The sequence below is a fragment of the Lethenteron reissneri genome, chromosome 16, assembly GCF_015708825.2.
Source record: "Lethenteron reissneri isolate LAM-NWPU_2019-01 chromosome 16, ASM1570882v1, whole genome shotgun sequence".
Classification (NCBI taxonomy): domain Eukaryota; kingdom Metazoa; phylum Chordata; class Hyperoartia; order Petromyzontiformes; family Petromyzontidae; genus Lethenteron; species Lethenteron reissneri.
This window is the reverse complement of record NC_083794.1, coordinates 13,096,763-13,122,161: the sequence shown is the minus strand read 5'-3', so window position 1 is coordinate 13,122,161 and position 25,399 is coordinate 13,096,763. Positions and strand designations below refer to the sequence as shown.

The window sequence follows — 25,399 nt, the reverse complement described above, 5'->3', positions numbered from 1 at the left end:
GTGACACTAAAGCTGATAAAGAGCAGGCAGACTCCACCGCCAGCCAAGAGGACTGTGCAGAGCACGTGGCTTTCTTATGACGTAGCCACCGCCATTCACGCTGGCGTTGTTTTGTGAGAGTCATATTCTTAGGTTTTTTCGGTAGTCACGTAGGTAAAAAATTAAAATTAATAAAAGTAAAATAAAATCACGTTTCGGAGGCAACACAAGCTTCCGTCTTCAGGTGGAACCGTCACAGCACGACAGCTGTATCAAGTACTTGATACAGCAATCTTGCTGTGATGGTTCCACCTGAAGACGGAAGCTTGTGTTGCCTCCGAAACGTCGTGATTTTTATTTTATTTTACTTTTATTAATTGACATTTTTTACCTACGTGACTTTACCGAAAAAACCTAAGAATATGAATCCTTGCAGTCACGAAAGCTTCAAACTTGTGAGAGTCGTCTGTTTTTCTGTAACGCGGTTGTTGTGGCGTTCCGAAGTACACCGCGTGATGGAAAAATCGCGTTATAATAAATCATGTGTAATATAGGGTAGAGCACGGTCCGCGATAACACTTGAGATGCGTTACGTAGGCTGAACAATGACCGAGGTGCGTGTGTAACGTCTAGAAGGATCCAGCAGCATCCCGCTGCCTCGTGCGAGGCTACGCCGAGGCAGCGGTACAACCGCTTGTTCCTACTCGCGCGTTATATCCAATTGGCGTTATGAAAACACGAGTCATGGGAGAATATTGTACCGTGCGTAGCTTTCAGTTCTCAAGGAGGCCACTCAAATCATCAGAGACACCAAGCCACCTTGGTCACAACAGATTCTTGTGGTCATTTATTTTGTGTGTGTATACATTCTACCTTGAAATGACGCGTGCACTCCATCGTTCAATTCTACAACACTCAGACAAACGAACAACTAATTACACCAGCGTGTAATAAATAGGGTATTGCAGCTACTTTACAGACATCATCACACCCAGTTATAATGTAAGCGAAGGTAAATACAATTTGAAGGTAAATGTTTTTTTCCACGTGAAAATGTCACCGTACTCCTGGAGAGTGGCGTCGCAGTGATTAGTGTGCACTGCGCTATGAACCGGGCGACCTGAGTTTCCTTCCCAGCCACGGCTCACATCAGTGGCGAGTTGCCATCTGCACCCCATCTCCGTCCCTTTCAATAAACCCGCACGGTCCAGCATGGTGAAGTATGGTCAAATAGCCCCCCCCCCGCCCCCCACCATGATCCAAAACGGTACGGGGAGGGCCTTCATCCGACACTGGATTGACACAGGGCAGAAGATTATTATTATTACTACGTAACATCACTTAGCTTGTAATTGTATGCATCATTGGAATTTATGAGTACTTTTGATCACAGCACTGGCTGTCCACCCTCCTTATAGTTTTCAAGGCGGGACGTGGTCCCACGACTGCAGGCTTCAAAGAGACTCATAATTGGTCTTTCCACTTTTCGGGGTGTTAAACTCCCACCAGGCGTCTCGTTTTCTGTCGTTGCAGTAGTAGTGTGTTTGCTGACAGGAGGATTACTAACACACGTTAATACTCTGCAACTTAGTCCGTCGTAAACTTTGTGCCAGCTCAAAAAAGCACGAACGAAAAATAAAGAGATTCATCTCAAATACGTTTAAAAAAAAAACAATACAAAAAGTAAATAATAATGCTACCGATGGTGATCTGATACACTTGTAATCATGCGTAGCCTCTAGTAGCGGGAACATTTTATTTGTGAAAGCCTAGGTTGAGAAGTGAGCTTACAGGTGTTTGGTCCATTCTTACACGCAGCTTCCACAGGGAAAAAATAACTGGATGAAAATTCTCCCACTGAGAGAGTGAAGGAAAATCTTCACGAACCTTCCTCCATGGTGGGTGCTTTATAAGCGCTGTGATAAAATCCAATACAGTACAACCTTGGATTGCGAGTTATCTTGGTCTGCGAGTGTTCTGCAAGACGAGCAATTTTTTTTATGAATATTAATTTGATAAACGAGCGAGGTCTTGCAATACGAGTAGTACGTATACGCTTTGTCTGCCGAGCGTCACGTGACCACAACTGATATACGAGTGCTTTGATATACGAGTGCTTTGGATTACAAACAAGTTTCCAATGTTTTACTGTATTTAGTTTGCTGGGTATCGAATACTTGCGGTAGAATAGTCACAGGTCGGCAATCACCTTACTGCACAAAAACCTCAATATCGAATTAAAATTTGCACCTTATCTGGCTGAATTCCACCTGTAGGAATCAATATCGGTTTGATTGTCATGCGGCGAACAATCTCATCGCAGAGCTTGTGGGTGTAGAGGATAAACAGGCCACTTGAAGGATTCTTGTCTGGAAAATCGCATCTGCAGCCACTGTCTGACAGAGCGGACACACTGCTCTGTGAGATTTAGGAATGAATTCTATCTCATGACTTGATACCCACAGCACAACTTGAATAAGTTGGTAAACAAAATAAAAAAAGTGCAATTGCGGCCTTCACATTAAATCCACTCCAATTGAGTTGGAAATAGTATTTGGCTGCTATACATTTCTACACGATAAGCCACTTCGTTGAACGATCATTTGTGGCCAGGTCGCTTCTGAAAAAGAGCTATGAAGCTCAGTGGGCCTTACCTGGTAAAATAAAAAAAAATTCAGTGAAAGTTAAGTTTAAAGAGTGGGAGAAACGTAATTTACACACACGGTACCGGTTTCATCACCCCTGCCACAAAGTGGCACGAAGCGCGGAGGGCCTGGATGGGCCTTCTTGTGTTTCTCTGTCCCTCTGTCCAACTGCCAATGCTGATAACCAGACTGAGGTCAAAGCTCAAGCAGTTTTGGCGAGGGCCGAGTGTGCCTGTGGAGATACATCGCTGCCGGTGAAGCTCTTACCTCAAGGTTTGTGGACATCCTGTGAGATAATCCAGGCGATGAGCTTCACAGTTTTGCAATGTGCCCCTGTATTTGCGCTGGGTTTAATTTTGATTGTCATTTGATTTTGTTTTGGGAATCCGGTTTTTAAGGGAAACAGTCTTTGGTGTGCAAACTAAACAACGACGTTTCAAGTCTCGATTAATTGTCTTGCCGTGTAATACTGAAATTATAATGCTACTTAACACACACACATCGAAATGATCAGCCATTGCCTATCCACTGCTAAATGAAAGCATCCTCAAGCTTCCACCACCTCTCGTAGTCCTGCGACGCGGCAATGGGTCTCCTGCACACGAGGTGATCGTATCGCTCCACCTCGATTGTTGACGTTCTTTTGGCTGCGACCTCAATCACGAGTCCTCACCGCTGCCAATCGCCACCCTTCCAGCGACGCGCCCCTCCTTTGGACACTTTTTAAACTTTCGTTTAATTTTCTTTGTCAATGTCCAAGTTACTCTCGCTATGCCACAGCGGCTAACGCGCCACTGATTCAAAACGTTCTTCTATTAGCTCGTTGCTGTGCCTCTTTTCACAATTAACGTCCGTTTTTCGGAAACATTCCAATCAGCCGAGTTTTATTCCGACCTGCACTCTCGTATACTTAAGAGGATATATACCTAGGGTAGATATGGGAAGGGAACTAGGATTAACAATTTTAGCATAGTTGGTTATGTACGGTGCGAAAGAAGTTTAACATACACACAGGACAGGTTAGAGGGCTTAAAACACTAATGGTAAACATTAGCCTTGTTCAGTGTTTAAAGAATATGAATAGAGTATCTAGCACTTTGGAAACAAATAATGACTAAAATAAGCTAAATTTGCCGTCTTTAGGAATACATAGATGCAGTTTTAAAATTAAAATACTTAGAGGCCACTACTGGCAATTTTTGTTTTACAACTAAGGAAAAGGAATAAATGTAAGGAAATTATGGAGGCCTTGGATCAGCAGTGCAAAGTTAATGGTTGGCAACTGATGTTGTTTACGTGCATAAAATATACAAAACATACAAAAAATTTTTAGATTCTCCTCATAAAAGAAGAAACAATTGCAACAAACATCTAACTCCCGTGTACCTTTGCGTGAAAAATTTTCCCCACGTCTCGGTCACTGCCCATCTGCCGGTCTCGCATCGCGCATCGCGCCAACCTGCGCCCGAGACTCATCCACGGCCCTGGCTGCCGCCGGTGTCGTCGCCCGTCTGGCCGTCCTCCCCGTTCGGCGAGGAGCGGCTCACGTCCGCGATTCCCGACTCCTGGTCGCTGTTCTGCGCCGACCAGTCCGACTCGGCGTCATGCACGCTGGAGCTGTCGTCGGCCTTGCCGTTCCCGCTCTTGCCCCCTTCGCTGGCGGCCGAGAGCCAAGTGCCGCCGCCGCCGCCACCGGCGCCGGGCGCCTGCCACTCGGGAGCCACCATGAGGCGGGTGAGTTCGGCGGCTGCTTTGCGGTTTTTAGCGCCGATTGGGCTGGGCGAACGCTGCTTCGGTAGCGTGCCTCCCAGTCCTGTGAAGGTCTGTTCGCGAAGATAAGGAGCGGGAAACCATCATCACGTGAACTCCGGTCATCCTCGCAGCCGCAGTGGTGGCTTTTGGCTGGCCGTCGAACAAAGACGGGTCACCGTGTCACGCGCTTTCAGATGCGCTTCTGTGGCCGCCTGGAACGCTCTTCCTCCCGAGCTTAGGAAGTCACTGGAGCTATGCACTTTTAAATAATCTAGATTGAAATCTAATTTCTTTAGGACTGCTTTTTCTGTTTAGTTTATTGTCCTTCCCCAACACCTCCGATTAGCACGGTTGGCTACGTACGGTGCGAAAGAAGAATACAGTAAAACCTTGGATTGCGAGCATAATTCGTTCCGGAAACGTGTTTGTAATTCAAAGCACTCGTATATGAGTTGTGATCACGTGACGCTCAGCAGACAAAGCGTATACACGTACTACTCGTATTGCAAGACCTCGCTTGTTTATCAAATTAATATTTATTTAAAAATTTTGCTCGTCTTGCAAAACACTCGCAGACCAAGTTACTCGCAATCCAACGTTTTACTGCATACTAGTTTTCAGGCTGAACTAATATAAATCTAGTTTTCTTAATGTATTTAGAAAAAAGTAACGTATAAACAGTTCTCTGTGGTACTAGAAGAGTTTCACAAGGTTTCTGCTAGACAATAACAGAAACATTGTCTTTGTCCAGTGTATCTTTTGACAGATGCATCGCTACCCCTGGGCTACGTGCACTGTACAGCTCACTGCTGGAAGAGGCTCTCCCAACTCCACGTGCCTCACGGCGGATTTTTGACCATACTTCACCACGCTGGTCAGTGGGGGAGTCGGTGAACGTGGGGAAGGATAGATGTGGGCGGGAGCAGAGGGGAAGATAACAACAGTGGATTTTGCTGCCCACCAGTTGACCCCTCACCTTTCATGTGCTGGCTATCATGTTGTTTGTATTGTTTGTTGTTTTTGTGAATTTCTGACCCACCCCTATTGGACATCTGTGAAAAAATTCTTCACAGCTCATCGCATTTCTCCAAGGATAAAGAAAGATGCTGATTCCGATGAATCAACAGTTCAAAACGTGGGCTGCAAAAAAGCAAAGTGTTGAGCTCGTACCTTCTCCATCTCTGTAACTTCGCCTTGAAGTATTTGCGTTTTCTGCTGCAGCTTCGACACAGCTTCAGTGACCTGCGGCCGTGAATACGACGCCCCATCCTGAGCATCGAACATCCCTCGCCAGAACCTGCGCAGTTGCAGCCGGAGATTTTGACAACAGTCACACGGTGGCATTGCGTGGTAGTCATGGGCCCTGGTTCAAGGAACGATAGAGGAACCCCTGTCAAATGTCCCTCCCTCTTCATAGCCCAGTTAAACTAAAACTAAGCTATTTTTATTTGATCAGGTAAGGCCCCATGTGCTGTGTAGCTCTTTTTCATGAGCGGCCTGGTCATCGCAAATGATAGCTCAACGAAGTGACTTATCATGTGTACGTTTAGAGCAGCCAAAGATTCTGAACGCATGTTGATTTTAAATGTGGAGGGAAAAACCGGAGGACCCGGAAAAAAATCCAAGCGGCCACGGGGAGAGAGACATGAAAAATATACAGGCGTCAGGGTCGGGATTTAACGCACGACCTCCTGTATACCAAGTGAGGTAGTAAACATCTCACCAGAGAGGCACCTCAGTTCCTGGGGTCTCTACAGACCGTTAGCACTGGTGCAGTTCCACGGCCTGCGAACCGTGTGACGTCACTTAAAGTTAGTTTCTTAACGACTGTGTCATGCTCCCCTATGCATACCCACCCCACGTTAAACAGGGTCATGCTACAGGGTTGGGGTTGTGGCAATGCTGCGTGTGCCATGAGTTTCAATGCGCACAGGCAAAATCCAATGGCAGTTCCCGTAGAAGTGTATTTAAGGCCTCGACACAGAGGCGTGGTTTCTCTGTGTGCCTATGTATGTCTCTCTATATGTATCTCTGTGATATCTGTCTCTGCTTATATGTCTGTCTATATGTCTCTGGTTCTGTGTTTTATCTCTCACTCAAATTTAGCATTCTCAGGAAAAACGTAATCAACCAGGTAGGGTGTTGACTGTTATGTTATCCGACTCTCTGTTGTATTACATTACATTTCTATTTCATTTATACCTGATGATGATTGCTTGTGTTGCAATCGAAACGTCGTATGCTGGTATTTAATTTATTATTTTATTTTTATACGTGACTTTACCGAAAAAAACAAAGAGTGAGTGCATTGTGGTCCTATTATTGTGCAATCCTCATCATTTACATCTCTGTTGTCGGCAGCCAATGTGTCCACGGGGAGGGGAAGGGGCGGGGGGGGGGGGAACATAGCGTCTGATCCCCAGGTAAATGAATAAGAGTTGTGTTCTTCTGTTCAGAATATTACACTGGTGTGGGCAGATTTGTCAAACCTGAAGCACTGTGGAGCCAGGTTGGGCTTGAGCACTCCGCGGTTCTGCCTGTGATCGGCGCGGTACAGCGGGTTGTAGAACTCTTCCCGTTTGTCCCACAGAAAAGCCCAGAGCGAATATGTTTTCTCCTTCACCCTAGAGCGGTCGCGACACAATGTAACATCGCACGCATCGTCTGCTGTGCAATCAAGAGCATTGTTTCAGTGAAATGGTTTTAAACAAAAACATGTCCGCCTTCACCGAAATCCTGACTAGGATGAACGTGCATTGACCATAATTTGGGTGATATTTGACTCAACCTGTGTTTTTATGTTCACTTTTCACGTGTTCTGACGCATGGTACACTTCCAAAAATAAACACGGCACGGCGTTACAGATCGTAAGCGTCCCTTAGTGACAGAGTTCATTGTTGGGAAATTATTTCAAACGCACTCATGATGTTGCGGCACCTCAAATTATACTGCTGCACGGGAGTAAAGGAATGAATAATGATGATGATGATAATCTTGAGTATCTAATTGCTAAACTTGTTTGTGGGAATTGTTCTTCAGCTTACCGTTGAACTCAATCTAATAATAATAATAATATTCGGAGCGTTAAACGTTTGTACGCGCAACGATTTCATTCGTTCGGCTGCATTGGTTGGCGACGGGCCTTTCGACGACACCTTCGTCCGGATCGTTACGCGTGACCTAACCCCTCAATGTAATTCGTGAATCAATTATTTCCACCACTCGTCAGACGTACCACAGTGCCCCTTCCCTACCGCGTGCGTTTGCTGACCCCCGCGCCCACAGCCCTCCGAATGAAGATCCTGACGATTACGCCGCCCCTCACCTGAGCTGGGCGCGCTCGCGCTCGCAGTTGCCCAGGAAGTTTCCGAACTGGCAGGACTGCGCGTGGGCGTGCACGCTGGTGAGCAGCCGCTCCGAGAACTCGAAAGCGCAGGGGAACTGCAGCGAGAGCTGCCACACGCATTCCAGGAGCTGCAGGAAGACCGGAGAAACCTCCCTGGCGTCCCCCTCGACGAAGCCGCACCTTGGCACGGAGCAGACGCAACGCAGCGGGTGCTTAAATGTGACACGCTGTGAAAACGTGACGACACTCGACTGCAACTATTACTACTGCTGTTGTGGTGCTAGCTGGATATAAGCACACATACTTGTAAGCAAAGTTCTGATGTGAAAAAATGGATCCTTACATTACACTGGTGGGGGGATAGCCACTGGAGCGATGCACTTTTAAATCTAGACTGAAACTCATTTCCTTAGAACTCCGTCTTGTGTTAAGTTTGGTGTCCTTCCCCCACACCTCCAATTAGCACGGTGGGCTACGTACGGTGCAATGGAAGTTCAACACACGTGCATACAAGGCAAAGGGTAACTTCTCATACAAGCACAAACGTATATAAGCACACAATGACTTGCTCCCTTTGGGGGTGCCTATATATATTCAGGGTGCTTAAGAAAATGCTAACACTTATATGGGATTATCGTTTTTAATGGAAAAATAATAATACACTGTAACACCATTGGAACCTCCTTTGCCAGTAGCAAAATATGATAATTGTTTTTTTACCCTTTTATCTGGCAACAAAACTGACACCTTTTTTACTGACAAATGAGGTTCCAATGGTGTAAATGCTTACCCCGAGCTCTCATACTCTGATGGTGCATTGTCTTTGAATTGTGCGCCTTTTGGCATCATCTGGTCCAACACCATGTGAGACTAGGCTCTAAGAAAAGCTGTCTCGGGTGTGAACCAATCAATTTCAAGGACAGTGTATACATTATCAGAGTTGTGTTTTTTGTTTGCATTCCGACCGCAGGTATTGTGGTCAATGCAAACATGACTTCTTGTAAAAAAAGGTGTCAGTTTTGTTGCCAGATAAAGGGTAAAAAAACAATTATTATAATACACTGTAACATGATAACAAATGTATGTTAACGGCTTCAAAAAGTCAAAGAGTCTCCACTTGCTCGCCATCATTGTCAACGCGTGCCAGTAATCTTCTCCAGGTGGCATCGACCCGCGTAACTTGTAAGTGACATGCCGTTGTTTAGTTTTACAGAATTTTCTGGGGCATCGCGTGATCAAAGCGGCCTTCCTTATTCCCATCGCGTTCGTTCGAATTTTTCCGCACAGTAAGTTTCCTCCTGTCGGCACCTCCAAGAGCAGCATAGAGCTTATTTTGTACACACTGTTAATTTGAACACATCAATGCAGTGCTTGTGAAGGTCATATCCCAGCATAAAAGCTGAACACATTCAATTGGCCCTTGATTACGAGACGTTATTTCTAAACTGAAACATGGTCGTTCAGACTCTCCGCAAATAAATATTCTCGCCGCATTTATAGTTACGTTGGCTGCAGAACTGAATGCATACTGTTGGCATTAACACTGGTGAATGTGCTGCATTTGTTTTAGAAATGCCATTGTGTATGGCTCAGTACTCCTAATCGCCACTGTTCTCAAATTTAAGCCCACAGAAAAGTGGCACTACGTCTCGCCAAAGATATTCGCTGCAATCACATTCCATTTCGTCCAAATGTACTTCCTTCCCCTGCATTCAAATCCAGGCAGCCACCTGTAATTAAATCAGGGTCTCAAGTGAAGTGAGTTGACGGTCCGAGTCCAGTCACCGATGACTTTAATTGTATTATGCACTTAATTTAGGTAAATTCCAGTCTGTCACGCTATGAACATTACTCTCAGTGGCAAAGTGAGTGATTTCTGTGGGCCAGAGATCACTGAAAAGAATTTCAGAAATAGCTCTGTGATATACGCTTCTGTGGGTCATTCTCTGAAATGAATTTTTGCACTGCTCTGTGGGAGATGCGGATTAATTCTTGAGTCTCGTGGCAAGACTTTAACAGCCCAATTGAGAAACGATGGGGCAATGGGGGAGGGGGGTGTGGACACAAAAAAGGATAGAAAAACGCTGCGTGTCTTGAATACCTCTCAAGTAAAACGAACAAATCCTTTGGTGAGATCTAGCGATTGAGGGCATGTGCACCGTCCCTGCCTGGGCCAGCAGGAACTCCACGTGGGAAATGGAATGAAGGTCAGCAGTACGGAGATGAAACAACCCAGCCATAGACCTTTTGCAGAATCTGTGATAGTTTATGATTCATCCCGTGCTGTCGGCGACTGGCTTTTATTTACCTATTCTAAGGTTTTTTCGGTAAAGTCACGTAGGTAAAAAATTTAAATGACTAAAAGTATTTTATTTTATTTTCATTTTACTTTAATTAATTTTAAATTTTTACCTACGTGACTTTACCGAAAAAACCTAAGAATATGAATCCTTGCAGTCACAAAAGCTTCAAATCTTTTATTTACCTCTGGCTGAATTTGTGTCCGAAAGAAATCCACTCCTTTTCAATGAGGACCTGTGCGAGCAGAAGCAAATCACAAGACGCACAGTGAGATAAGCTTTGCTCTCACACTGGCACACGCGGTGCCGACTCATTGTTACTCCAAAAGGATCCTGATAAACACACGCGCACAAAACCCCCCAAACATCCCTGCATAAAGCCTTAATGGACTGTAGGAGCAAGTGCTGTTAGTGAGCTCCTATGAAGACGCGGGGGTGGGTGGCCAGCACCATGCCCGGCCGCATTTGTCTCCCAAGTGGCAATATTTACACACCAGGTACTCATTTGAGGCTCAGTCGACCTAGAGGAGGCCCAGGATAATCATCACTGGTGTTGGCCCGTGAGCGGAATTGAACTCGGGTTATCATCACAGATGTGACGTCACCGCTCACTTGCCGTGAAAAATATATCCATTATTGCGCCCCGCCACCCCAAAATACAAAAGTATATTTTTATACTTTTTGCATTGTGTACAGTCTGGAAGCTACCCACATGCCAAATTTCAAGTTCGTTGCATGTTGGGAAGTATGCTAAACATTTAGAATAGACACACATATTCACGCATTTCCCTTTTATATATATAGATAATTTCTGAGTACATCAATGGCCATTCACACCGGCGTGCATTTACTAGCTCGCCTAGCATACAGGAGGTCGTGGGTTCGATCCCGACCCTGATGACGCCTGTATATTTGGAGTTTGCGTGTTCTCCACCGTGGTCGTGTGGATTTTTCTCCGGGTCCTCCGGATTCTCCCTCCACATTTAGAATCAACGTCATGCATTTAGAGTATTTGGCTGCTGTAAATTTGCACATGATGAGCCACTTCGTCCAGCTATTATTTGTGGCCAGGTCACTTCTCAAAAAGAGCTATATTGCTCAGTGGGCCTTGCCTGGAAAAATAAAAACAAATTGTCAGTTATAGTTAAGAAATGCCTTCGAACTCTTCGAAGGACGGGGACGTGACCGCGTGGCTCACCAGAAACCCGCGCAGGGTGCGGTAGTAGGGGTCCAGGAGGATCCCAGCGACGGAGCAAACTTGGGCAGTGCGGTCCCAGCCATCGGAGCAGTGGACCAGCACGCTCACGCCCTTGTCGCACACCGCCTGTCAGGGCCAACCGGGGGCAAAGGTCACCGACAAGGTGCGTCAACCCGTGAAGGTCCGCATGGAATGTGTCGCTCCGCACTGATGTTCACAAAACGGCCCATGTTTGTGTCGATCTGCTGCCGGGGTCATGGGGGGCGATTTGACCACGCTTCAGCACTCCTGTTGGGTCAGTGAAGGCGGGCAGCATAGACGTGGGAGCAAACAGTACAGTTCAACAATAGATTTTTCTGGGTTGCCTTGTGCTCCGGAAGTAACGCGGTCACGTCTAAAATCCTCGTAGACTTGACGCCCGTTGTTAAATGGTTCAGTTTCCACCGCTAACTAATTGTTAATATCTACCAAGCAGCACGGCGGTTAAGGCCTGTGTTTCCCCATGCCATCATTAGCATCTCCCAGTGGTGTGAATTTCTATGTTTACCAATATTCTCCATTTGCATATAAATTAGGTACTCGTATATTGCAATCATCTGTTATTAAATATGTAAATCTCGACCATAGGGAGGTATGGGGCTCGCGTTGGAGAACTGCCGCTCCAGGCAATTTGTATCCCGACTTCTGAGTGTGTTAAGTCAAGGTCAAAACTGTAAATTCGCCCAGAAGTAAGATGCTCACGAAAACTAACAAGGGTCAGACAGAATAATAAAATTAAGATGTTCGTAATAATTTCACGAGACGTAGATTTTTTCACGAGCAAAGTTACGATTCGTAGTACGTTTATTTTGGGTTGGGTCGTGTAGGCAGGCCGTCAGTTAGATCTATAACCCTCTAGCACCAAACCAATTAAGCTGTCACGAGGGAAAATGTGCCAGTTGCCTTCGTTCAAAATATTTCTCGCATTTCAACACGGCCCGTTTTTTTTGCTAACAAAAAATTAAATTAGTGACAACTTTAATTGTTTATCTGTGTCCGGTTGTTGGAGGGTTATAGGTTTAATTGATGCAAATACACGATGTACCACAAAATAAACCAATTAATCTCACTCCCCTATCACTCTCACTTCCCTATCACTCTCACTCCCCTATCACTCCCCTATCACTCCCTTATCACTCCCCCTAACACTCTCACTCCCCCATCACTCCCACTCCCCCATCACTCTCACTCCCCTATCACTCCCCCATCACTCCCACTCCCCCATCACTCTCACTCCCCCATCACTCCCACTCCCCCATCACTCTCACTCCCCTATCACTCCCCCATCACTCCCCTATCACTCCCCTATCACTCCCCCTAACACTCTTACTCCCCCATCACTCTCACTCCCCCATCACTCTCACTCCTCCATCACTCTCACTCCCCCATCACTCTCACTCCCCTATCACTCCCCCTGTCACTCCCCCTAACACTCTCACTCCCCTATCACTCTCACTCCCCTATCACTACCCAAACTCCTTACCCTGTCCCACTCGTTCTCCTGTCACCATAACTACACCACCACTTCTCATAACAACCCCACTCTTTATCTCAAACACTATCATCTTACACACAATTTCTATAACTGCGTGCAAACCGCCTTGGAACAAGGCGCTTCGATATACATCTCTATAAGACTGATGGAGTGGAGGAGGAGGCAAGAGAATGCAAAGGAATGACATGGAAACATCGGCAATAGATGGCATCACGACTGCTGCTGGAAGTTCACAGACGCAGCACCGTCCATAAGAAGGGTGCTGGATGGGGGGTGGTTGAGTTTTTGTCGAGTGATAGAATTCAGTTTGATACAACAACAAAATTGTTGCCGCGAAACTACCATGTATTCGTGGCGACGTGTAAGGCTTGCGCGGAGTGTCTCTTACGCTGGCGACCGCTGTGGAGGCCTGCAAGATGGACTGGACGTGCCGGAGCCAGCCCGATGCCTCTAGTCCCGACACAAACTCACGCTGGCTCAGCCCCCGAGCCTGGCTCACTGGGGTGATTCAACAGAGACACGACAGCACGGAGACACCCGGACCACCACGCGATGAGAGGGAAGTCAAGTGTTGTGCAGCGATCCGCCGGCATTTGCTCCGTGCAGGCTCCACATTGCATCTAGGAAGTGACAGCTGGAGACACGGGTGAGCCGACGCATTACGAGTGCACCGCTCTGCCGATGCAGCCGTAGCGAAGTTAGAACAATGAGCGAGAGTTTATAATTTGCGCAGTATAAAATGGGTTCATCACGTAATAAAGGGTTTTTTGGGTTAGATCGCGTAAGTATGCGTCGTTAACCCGCCACCGCTCGACACGGCCGATCAGAAAAGGTTTGTCCCGTAAACAAAACGTGCCAGTTAGTTACTACTTCAGCCCACAAGTGTGTTGGACAGTAAATCCACAACATTTACAATTTGAGTGAGATGTTTCGCTGGTAATTACATCCAGCATCATCGGGAGATTTTGCCACAATTGTGAAGAGATCTAGCTGCTTCTGGTCTTGAATAGAGCAAGATGACATCAGCCATTCAGGTGCGGAGAACGGAGCGGGATTTATTGTAATTATATGACAATATATTATGCTAATCTGTAACAGATGGGTTCAATCGCAGTTCATCAGTATGTTCATCGCTGTTAAGTCTACCGGCAGGTCGTGAGTGGTGGGTACTCTCAGCTCTTGCGAGACGTTTGGCCAGCGTGCAAGAGGTAAGACAAATATCCGCGCTCCTAAGCTCCGTCCAGAAATTGCAGGGCTGCGCCTTTGCCCATACCGCGTGCACCACTCATCGTGCCGGTTTGAAATGGTTCCAAGAATGCCCTTAGGGTCGGTCATAAGCATCATTATTATTCGGCGTGTGACGTCTGCACAAATGTACAGCGGACACGTAAGAACATAATCGCGCGCGCGTGTTTTTGTTACGTTGAGTCTATACTGCGGCTCTGTGTCGATGTTGTAGTCCGCGTACCGTCCAGTAGCTTGGCGAGGCTGCTGCGCATCACGTGGATGTTCTCGATGCCGAGGAATTCAAAGCGAATGTTGGCGTAGTTCTCTTCGTTTTCGTAGCCTCTCCCCGCCGCGCGGTTTGCCATTGCATTCAACTGCAACAAAACAAGCAGCAGTAGCAGCAGCAGCACAGCATGGATGGGGGGATAATTAAGCTATTGCTATTTGCATTGGCTAGAGGCAGCTTGCCTAAAGCAGCTTGCCAACGCGGTGGTAAATGTTTAACAAGCCTGACTGCTGATCGGACCATCAACATTGAAACCAGTCCAGAGTTTGCTTGTTGGCCAGGCAATATATTGGTGATTTAAAGCTTTCGTGACTGCAGGGATTCATCTTCTTGATTATTTTGGTTAAGTCACGTAGAAGGGAAAGAAAACATGATACAATTTTACATAATAAAATAATGTTTTATTTTTATTATTTTATGATTTCCCTTCTACGTGACTTTACCGAAAGAACCAAGAAGATGAATATATTGGCGTGTTATGCCTTTGGATATATGTGGTGAAGTGAACGGGGGGCCACGATGGCGAGATGTTAACTATCTCGCCTGGTATACAGAAGGTCATGGGTTTGATCCCGACCCTGACGCCTGCTGTATATTTGGAGTTTAAATGTTCTCTCCGTAGTCGTGTGGATTTTTCTACGGATCCTCCGGTTTTTCCCTCGTCATTTAGAATTGACAGGCATTTCGAGTATTTGGCTGCTATACATTCCCACGTGACAAGCCACTTCGTTGGGCTACTATTTGTGGCCAGATCGCTTCTAAAAAAAGAGCGACAAAGCCCAGTCGGCCTTACCTGCTATATCTTTTTTTTAAAGGGCAACTTTCGATACGAGTACATCTTGCATTGCAGACCCGTGACAGATGCCTCATTCAGTCGCCCTGTTCAAGAGCTCTCTCTCTCTACACCTCACCTTAGGCCGGGTGTCGACGACGTACAGCGTCTCATGCCCCGGTCCCGGATTCGCCCGCCACACAGCTTGCAGGAGCTGCTCGTCCTCAGCGCAGCGGGCGCTGAAGCCCGAGAGCGGCTGGCTGCATCGGCAGATCGCCGCCTGGGACGGGGCGACGGGCGCGCGGTGCCAGAAGCCGGCGTTAATCACCTCTAAATTATTCACCGCTGGTGGAGCCAAGCTGCCCCCGCTGTTGATCGGGACGTGACGGCGGCTCGAGCGTTTTGAATGAGGCGAAGAGAGGCGGCGGACACGGAATGCGCCAGATTTTATTCAAGATCTCGGAGCCTGGGGCAATCCTTGGATGGGGCCGCCGCCATGCGTCGCGGGTGTTGTAGACCACGGGGGCTACGTGGGCAGCAGCGGAGGGCAGTGCGGAAGCATCCATTGTGGTGCTGGACTTACTCCCGTGTCTGTGCTCCCTGCAATTACTGCCCCGCACTGACCAATGTGGTGAAGTATGGTTAAATAACCCCCACGACCCAGGAGTAGATTGGCAAATGGGCCGTACGTGTACGTACATCTCGCCAGCGTGGGCACCACCAACACGGGACCCCCTTTAGTCCCTTGCCAGTATCAAAATATAAGAATCGGTTTTTACCCTTTTTGACAATAAAACAGGTGTCAAGATGTTGAAACACCTAACAGAGACCTTTCGCAAGGGATCATGTCTGCATTAACCACATATAGTTGTGGTGAACATGCAAACACAGGTACATGTGGTTAATGCCCCATATCTCACGGCCCGCAAGACATGGGAAGAACTTCATCCAGCAGTGGATTGAGAACTGCGGTGCGGGGCGGCGTGGGTGCGTGCGTGCGTGCACCAGCCTCTCACCCCGTTGTGCGCGTGAAGGTAGGACAGGGTCGGGAAGCGGGCCTTGCTGCGGAAGCCAGCGCTGCCCAGGACGATGTCGGTGGAGACGCACGGCACGAACAGGTCCGCAGGGTACGTCCCGCACACCTGCCCGACACAAACGTTCCCGCTGCGCTACGAAAGGCATCTGGCACGGCACAAACTCTAGCGTGTACGCGACCGGGTGGGGGTCACGGCGTTATATAAACGTGTTGTCGAGGAGATTGGACCTCTGCTGCAGTGGAGTGCAGGCCGCCGGAGAGTAAACGAACAAAAATGGCACCAGCTCTTTGCATCAATAATAAATGAATGAACACACTCAGATTTGCTTGCGGTCCGAGTGGTGAGTTGTTGTGCATTCTCAATTAGGGTCCTATGTTGTCGTGCAATCTCTGTCAGCGACAATAATGCAATGCAAGTCTGCTTGACCGTAGCTACAAGCCCGTGTCAGCCATCACAGTACCATGCTCATCTTTACTTGTGAACCGCACACTGATTTTTATCGGATGTATGAGCAACAGACGATAATACTGGAAAACAAATGTAAGGTTGGTACAGTCTGTTCTCCTATAACGCCACGTGTTGTCATAATGCAATTTGGATATAACGCGGTGAACGTATGAGGGAACACAATTTTTGTTATAACGCAGATGCGAATTGGATATGACGCGATTGAGTGAATAGAGCTACGTCGCGCGAGTAGGAATAAGCGGTCGCATGGCCGGCTCGGCGTAGCAGCGTCACGCAAGGCGGGATGCTGCTGGATGCTTCTCGATGCTACCCACGCGCCTCAGTCTTAGTTCAGCCTGCAAGCACATCTCACACGTTGTCGCGGACTGTGGCTTACCCCACGTTAATTATTATAACGCGACTTTTCTAAAACGCGGTGTTCTTCGGAAACGCAACTACTACCGCGCCGTAGGTGAATAAGACTGTAATCCAGTTCATTTAAGACGACCTCGTAGTTTGCGTTGATGTCCGTGAGCTTCCAGTGCTTGTTGGGTACACCCATTCTCCGGAACTCGGAGCGTAGGTCCAGCAAGGTCCATCCTTCCTCGCGATCGGTGGCTCTCACCCGAGGGCTGTACGAGAAGGCGAACAGGTCCCGGTGGTGGGCTGTACCAGCGCACACACATGCCAGCATCGACGTCACGGTCGCCGCCTTTAACAGCTGTCACCTTGACTCCGTCATTCGTGACTCTCAGCTCAACGCTCACGCCGTCAGCGGCTCAGTGCCACGCTTTCAGGATTACCCTTGTGTTAAGGATTACCTTTGTGTTAAGGATTACCGTTAAGGATTACCGGTTGTGGTCAGCGCGGAAAAAATCCACCGTTGCATTTGACTACGCTGCCACGTCTACGCTCCCCACCCTCACCAATCCGCCCCGATCAGCACAGCCAAGCACCAGCGGGGGGGAGCTCGAGTGACCTCCACGGTCCACACGATGGGTGGAGGAGAGCCCTCGTGCAGCAGCGGATTGAAACAAGCGAGCCATACATGGACACGTACAAGTGGCCACCGGTGAACACGGCAGTGCGGGCTGATGAAGGTGGGAAAAGGGTGCCAAGACCGGCTGAGATATCAATCGGCGCAAATATTAGTCGTGTGTATGTTGAATTTCTTTCGCACCATATGGAGCAACCGTGTCAATCGGAAGTGCAGCCGTCGCGGGGAATCAAACTCCGGTCACCCATCTTCATAGCGCAGTGTGTGAACCACCGTGGCTCTGATTTACCCCCAAAACTGGAGAGTTTATACGGACAAAGCATTTATTTTCCCACGGAAGACCTCGCAACAAATTATAGAGGCCTCGCGGTTAGGTCGTTTGGTGATGCTGTGCGATTCGCCATTTCGTGTCGCGGTGCCGTGCAGCGTTCACACCGGGACGGCAGAGCTTGACAAGAGACAGCTGCACGTCCTGGCAGTCCTGCTCGCACTGGAACTTCAGGTGCAGTGAGCGGAAGGTCTTGGTGTGCAGGAGAAGCAGTGGGCCGCCAGCGCCGGCCGGTGGTAGCTTCTCAAGCGATGCCAAAAGGCTGTGTGCCAGCTTGAGTTGCCACAAATCCACAGGGCACCAGTGAGTTAGACAGGAGAACACACTCAGCGATGCAGTGCCAAACTGCACACGATGGCATTCTGTCAATAAGCATTCCCACTGGATGAACTTTTAACAAATGAGAGTATGCATAGTGAACAATGCCGTACTGACAGAATAGTTTCATGAGACATTTGTTATGGCTGTAAAAATGTAAATCATGATTCTAAATAATTGATTTAACACTGAAAAGTGTTATTATAACTAAATCACATGTGCACTGTGCAATAATCTGCGTATTATTCTGCAAAACCCATGACAAAATTGTTGTGAAACATCTAAATTACATTTCGATTTAAAGCTTTGGTGACTGCAGGGATTCATCTTCTTAGTTATTTCGGTAAAGTCACGTAGAATAGAAATAATAATAGAAATAATACAAATAAAACATAATAAAAAAATTCTCACGACGTTTCGGCCACAACGCAAGCAGCCATCCTCAGGTGGCGAACAGGTCTGTCGAGAAGACAGAGTCTGAGTGAGAATTATTTTATTTTATTATGTTTTATTTGTATTATTTTTATTATTTTATTATTTCCACTCTACGTGACTTTACCGAAAGAACCAAGAAGATCTAAATTACATTCTGTTTGTTGGTATTCCCATGCGCCACGCGCCACCAAAGTGTCACACAGCAGCCTGCGCACATACCCAAGTTTCCCTATGGTCTGCTCGCTGCAGGCTTGGCTTCTTTGCGAAGATGAGATGGGTGGCGGTCATGTAGAGTGTACCCATGATGGGCTTTGCTCCCCCACTGCCTAAGAGCTGCACATCCTCCACCTGCCGACACACAAAACGGTTATTGTGGCAGACATCGATTATCACCATTTCTGATCACTTTTCTTCATTGCTGTACTTTGCTTTGGTAATTTTTTATCACCTTGGTGACCCAGGTTACTCTTGCAAATTGGATTACATCCCGGTCTGTTGATTATCACCTGGTTAAAGAAATATAAACTTGAAACTACATTTAGAGCTCACGCTCGCCTAGGATTTCTTGGAATTCCTGTATCAGCCTGGGCTGAAATAGTCATATAAGGTCCAATTACTTAATTCAGTTTTGTCCTATATTTGATTTGGACAAGTGAGGAACCCATGGTGGTCTCGTGTTTATAACTGAGTTGAATCTCACTCCCTTACTTGGCATCGGGTTCAGTGTGAGAACGTAGCCTCTCGTTTCTTTTTCAGAAGTCAACGGTGGCAGTTTTGACCAAACATTTACAAACATTTTTTTTACAAACCCCTTCTACCTGGAAACAGAACAATCGTCCGTAAAACCACGTGTTTCATCTGCAGATACAAAGTCTTCAGCAGCGGATGGTCATCAGTGGTGGCGCTAGCCCATTGGTGGGTCCTTCGCATCAATGACTGTCAAGGCCATCCCCTTTCAATTCATAAAATCCTAGCAAAGATGAGAGAAGAACGATAGACGAGTGAGATATCGTGAAAAAAAGAGATATGTAGAAAAAACAGACAAATAGGAACATAATTGTTATTTTACCCTTTTATCTGGCAACAAAACTGACACCTTTTTTTTACAAGGAGTCATGTTTGCATTGACCACAATACCTGCGGTCGGAATGCAAACAAAAACACAACTCTGATAATGTATGCACTGTCCTTGAAATTGATTGGTCCACACCCGAGACAGCTTTTCTTAGAGCCTAGTCTCACATGGTGTTGGACCAGATGACGCCAAAAGGCGGAGTTTTGTTGCCAGATAAAAGGGTAAAAAAACAATTATCATATTTTGCTACTGGCAAAGGAGGTTCCAAGTAGTAAGATAACAGAGAGACATACACGTCTCAGATGAAAGAGATTCATTGGATTTTAAAGGTTATTTAGTGGATCACGTTTATTAGGATTTGAATTTGAGCTGACAATTGATCAACCTCTATATTTTCATGAATCTGGGGCCTCTTGAGCCTCTTCGGAGGCTTTGCTTTTGCCTGGCACTGCCACCCGTACTCGTGACTGTGCGGCATGTGATGATGGGCAAGGTCGAGCAGCATGTTAAACACCTGAAGGGCAAGTGAAACACATTATACGACAGGAGGTACAAGGTCTTGTTGTGACAGTTTTGAAAAGACGACGAGTATAGTTTAGAATGATATTAAGGCTGATCTTAATGAACAATGACAGGCAATCTTTGGTTTTATACCAAAGGGAGTAACTCAGTGAAATGAAATACATCAAGCAAAAATAAGTTATCATTTTATTATGTATAAAGGTTTAGAAACATAATTCAACGTCGCATTAGTTTTAACTATTCACCAGTGGTGTTTAAACTACAAAAACGCAGGTGCAGTGTAAACAAATATTTAGGAGTGTGTAATCTGTACACCTCAAGCAATCCCGTCCCGAATTAAAACTCCTGCAGCATACCGTAGTGTAATTATTCCCAAGTGGCAAGCATGGGAGTGCTCCAGAATAATTTGTCAAAAAAAAATGTGATTATGCAGTCACATTCGCATAGATGCTGTTGACGATAGCACCGTCACGTTCCGTGAAATACGGCAACGTCTTCGGGGAGGTCATCTACGTTGATCGTGATCAGTACCGCTCGACTGTAACTTAATTTCAACAAGCCGGGCGAGCCAAATTAGACACTGTCAAAGTGTCACTGTCAGGTAGCACTCTTTGGGAGATTTCTTCTTTCGACCTGAATGATGAATATATTCTCATGCAGTTTACAGTTATTCTGCTTCAGACACACACTGATGGCAGTCCGTGAACCCTACCTAGTCTGGGCTCGAGTGACTTGTTAAAAAGTGAAGCCTCAAGACATGTGTTATAATCTCATATAATTTTATGCATTGACACATTAGCTGGCAGACCAGAAGTACCGTTCGTCAGCAAGGAGGGTCAAAACCTACGTTTAAAGTCAAGCAGTGTCAAGTTGAGCAGTCCATTCACGAGTAACAATTTTAAATCAGACCAGCGCTAAGTTTCTATTCTTGCGTACAAGTACAATAAGTTCAGGAGCTAAATGACAATGTAAGGGGAGAGTTTGTTTCGTTTTTGCTACTCCTAAACCACGTGGATGTGACGAGCACGCACCGCACGTCAATCCCAACTCCAAGTTTTGTATAAACGCACTCCGGTTGTATGTATTTCTGCAGTACACGCTGCATTTGCAATTACGCATACGTCCGCCGTGATGTCAACTCCGCAGCATATTAAGCAGAAATCACGTAACGAATCGCCTGCGGATCGCTTGGTTGGGAAAACATTTTTTTGCGTTAACGCCACGAGAGTTTGGGCTCTGCCGCCTGCACTGCAGACGTTCTCAAGTACAACTTTTGGTCGCGACGCGATGAACAAGAGATCATCTGTGAGCTACCAATCTCGGCGTGTCACCACGGTGCCGGAAGTCAAATTCAGAGGGCACCAAACGGCAGCTGTCCCAGGTGCTGAACGGCGGTCACCCACATTGAGCACAAATGACGAATTATTGTTTCATGGTCTAAAATGATTGATTTGGCATCATACGCCTCTAATGAAAGTTGTGCATAGAAACAAACACGACGCGTGCGATGATACAAAATAAATCTGGTGGAACACGCAGGATTGTTGTACTATTGTTGTACAGTCCGCGTGATGCCACGCGTCTCCATGATAGCTGATGTCTGGTGAGGATTATTCCTCTTCAACATTGGTGCGTTGTTACTCATTCTCACCACGTCCATACGTGTCGAGTATACATAACATAAACGTTGCTGTTCTGCGGATTAGCGGGGTGGCAGTGTTGATGGTTAAGCCATCATTCTATTGCACGGCAGCCGTCAAAATATTAATATTTATAGCTGCTCACAACATTAAATATCAACGGGAGCTCTCGTAAGCTATTGAGGAAAAAAAATAAAGACAGGATATACGATAATCGCAAGAAACCAGCGGCACGTTGCTTATAAGTTACAATAACCGAATTCGCCTTTCGTCCAAAAAAAAAAATCGGCCTTCAAAATGTCAGGGAAGGAAGCTTTGCTCAACAGCGCCAGAGGAAAAGAGAGGTAACTGAAGCCAAGCGAGGACGAGTAATATAATGAAACAAACACCACGGCACTGTATGGAGGATGTGGCATCGCCTACCCCGCCATCACCACACTCCCACGTATCGGTCGGGGGGCGAATCTCACCTTGGGGGTCCTGATGTGCTCCATGATTGCCCGGCTGTGTCCCCTTCACTAAACTGCAAAGGGGGCAATTAAACCCCCGGGGGGCGTGGGGGTGGGGCCCTTACGGGAACCTTAGCGGCGGGGGCAGGGGGGGGACGATGCGTGTGCGAGCTGGGGTCTTCCGAACGGCGAGATGGGGTCCAGTGCTCGCCACTTCCCCTACAGGCGCAATTGGGCACTTGCATTGACAAAGATCTTGTACCCCGCTCCTCCCCCTGTACAAAGCCTTCAACTGGCAGTGGTTATTCTCCAATCTTGAGCTGACACGGTGGTTATTGTCAACCTTTAACTGAAACAGTGGGGTTTCTCGACCTTTAACTGACACAGTGGTTATGTGGAGGCCAGCACCCCCCCGCCCGGCCGCCTTTGTCTCCCCATTGCGTATGTTTATACACACGGCAACGGGCATGTGCTCATATGAGGCTGAGTTGACCTCAGCGGGGGGCCCAGGACCGGTTCAGGTTTTGGGTCACTGATGTTAGCCGTGAGCGGGAATCGAAATTGGGTGGCTGGGTTCAGAACTCAGTGCGTGCACCACTATAACGACTCTTCCCCATTGGCAAAGACAACACACACAACAACAATTAAAGCTGTCTGCGTCATGTGAAACATGTGCGCACACACACACACCCACACTGAGACAGCGTTAATTGTTTTTTCGCGTGACGTGGTACGTATTTAACAATCAACCGGCGCGTGCAGCGTGGAACACATTAATTTGTATTTGAATGTCGAGTAAATTGGTAAACGGGGAAAGAGTGTAAACGATAAACCAAGCAATTGTTTATTTAACAAGGTAAGGCCCACTGAGCTATATAGCTCTTTTTCAGGAACGACCTCGCCACAAGTTATAGTCCAACGAAGTGGCTTATCACGTGGACGTCTATAGCAGCCAAATACTTTGAACGCATGTTTCTAAACGTGGAGGGAAAAACCGGAGGACCCGGAGAAAAATCCACGCGACCACGTTTGAGAACACGCAAACTCCAAATATACAGGCGTCAGGGTCGGGATCGAACCCACGATTTCTTGTGTATATTCGGTAGATAACATCTCGCCATCACGGCGTAGAAGCAACGTCTGCTCAAAGACTCCTGGCAAATTGTTTCAGCTGCATAAAAGTGGATGCACAAAAAGGGGACATACTACTGTGTGAAGAACAACACGTGAAAAGCGCAATTTCCGAGGAATGATTCAGCAAGAGTAAGTTCTGCATTGAATACGTTCAGGAAATGGGCTCTTGGCTGCTCTGCTTCTATGTGTAGCATGTAAACACATTATGATTTTTTTCGTAGTTACGTTTATGCCTTTATTTTTCCAGTCAAATGTTTGCGTGAATAGCTTTGGTGATAATTAAGGATCTTCTTGCCTGCCTCTTTGCCGGATTTGTATTTTGCCACTATATTCATGCAATCTCAATGTAGTGGTTCCTTATTTTAAAGTGGTTTTGATATTCTTTTTAGTTTTTTAAGACCATGGGTTGTGATGTGGAAGTTCGGATGACTGCTTCACTTTCTACTGAATAAAATGCATTTGCATAATCAATAAAATCCATGCACAAATGGTATTTGGTACACAATTGTCTTCAACAGGGTCTGGTAGTATTGTATTTTTTCCATGGCTGAAAAAAAACCCTATCCTTAAATCTTGCATGGTCATGTTAAGTGAATGGTTGATGATATAGTCAAAACATATCAATAAAATTCATTATATGATATAATTCAATCACTTGACAATTAAGTGAAGGCTAAAAAGTTTAACTCAAAATATATTTAAAAAAACTAAGTAGAAGTACACCACGATTTCTAAACAAAATAAAACTATTGTTGAAGAGACACAGCTGTAAAATAGAGCAACACATGCATATCTAAAACAATTATTGACGGTGCGTTGTGATCAATTGATCAAATTAATTGTCAAACGAGAGCAGGCGGGAGTGACGAACTGAATTTGATAATGCAATGCATCATACCAATGTGCCTGAAAAACAAAGATTTCCATCAGTGCCTCGTGCCAACTGCGGACTGAAACTCATTCCGCTGAACCGTTTTGTGTCAGAAACGTGGGCACTGGAAAACAAGACGGAAAGGCGGAAATCTGCTTCAAGAAGCGTAGAGAGTTACATCTGCTTGGAATCACACCGAGAAACTGCAGTAAGAATACGTGGATTATGCATGAAACACAAACCAGACATGACATCGGCTGCTGAGGAAAGTGACTTTGGATCGGACGATAACCAATGGACGAGATTGAATGGTGGGAAAAAGACAGAGCCGGCCCAGGAGGATGACTGCTGTGGAGATGGAGCAATGAAAGGAAATCGTATGCAGAACTTAGATGGGGTGTAGCATTCCAGGACTGTAAAGTTTGGCAAGAGCATGGACATATCTTCATCCAGCAGTGAATGGAACAAGGCTGGTGATATTAGCATTTATCACGTGTGTCCCAAACGCAGTGTGGTGACAATATGTGACTGTAATAAAAAAGGATATTAATTTTACACGGAAGTGTACCGTGAGTTTTCAACTATGTAACAATGCAGTACTGTAATTCAAAATTAAAACCTTCGAACCTATTTCAATTGACCTCTTCGCGTATCCTACCTTATAATCTGTGGTGGATTAGAAATAGGCTGAGATGGCACAGGAACCTCAGTGTTCAACATGAAGGTATGGCAGGGGACCAAGGAAATGGCAAGGGACAGAACCAACAATTTTGCGTATTACTCTGCCCGGACCAGATGCATTTAAATACAGGGAAGTGGGTGGGGGGGGAGAGATAAACTTGTCATTTTTTGAAGCCTTTTTCCAGCAATTACCTGTCAGCTTTCAAATATCTATGGTTGAGAAGCAAAGTCCAAAATCCGTTGGTTGTGAGGGCCTGAAAGAAGCCTGCTCCTGGGCTGGTGATGACTTGTCAGTCACTCAAAAGTCTTCTGTGCTTGAACAATGGCAAATCGTGGCGCTTTGTCCTTCTTATCTCAAGCAATATACGAATTGGATACCCATTGCACATTACGCAGAACTTATTTGGTTCACAAATTGTTCCTAG

General features: G+C 46.4%; 1 protein-coding gene across 1 annotated transcript; it reads right to left on the bottom strand.

Annotated features, from left to right (window-relative positions):
- Nucleotides 1-798: 798 nt before the first annotated feature.
- LOC133343008 (myotubularin-related protein 6-like) lies at nucleotides 799-22,450 on the bottom strand. The gene is made up of 14 exons (XM_061552433.1): nucleotides 22,310-22,450; nucleotides 18,822-18,950; nucleotides 17,957-18,122; nucleotides 17,033-17,190; nucleotides 16,057-16,182; nucleotides 15,180-15,320; nucleotides 14,224-14,356; nucleotides 13,144-13,253; nucleotides 11,222-11,347; nucleotides 10,209-10,258; nucleotides 7,703-7,903; nucleotides 6,866-7,000; nucleotides 5,547-5,673; nucleotides 799-4,447 (listed from the first exon to the last, which is right to left on the bottom strand). Exons 1-14 carry the CDS (start codon nucleotides 22,331-22,333, stop codon nucleotides 4,097-4,099), a joined length of 1,977 nt encoding a protein of 658 aa, XP_061408417.1. The 5' UTR covers nucleotides 22,334-22,450; the 3' UTR covers nucleotides 799-4,096.
- Nucleotides 22,451-25,399: the final 2,949 nt, after the last annotated feature.

Bases quoted from the DNA above. Each gene is read 5' to 3' on its own strand.
- LOC133343008 (XM_061552433.1), bottom strand. From the start codon at position 22,333: ATGGAGCACATCAGGACCCCCAAG. The intron at 10,259-11,221 runs GTGAGCCACGCG...CTGCTCGCACAG, and splicing joins GCACCCTGCGCGGGTTTCTG to GTCCTCATTGAAAAGGAGTG. The intron at 7,904-10,208 runs GTAAATAAAAGA...CTCCGTGCCAAG, and splicing joins GGACACAAATTCAGCCAGAG to GTGCGGCTTCGTCGAGGGGG.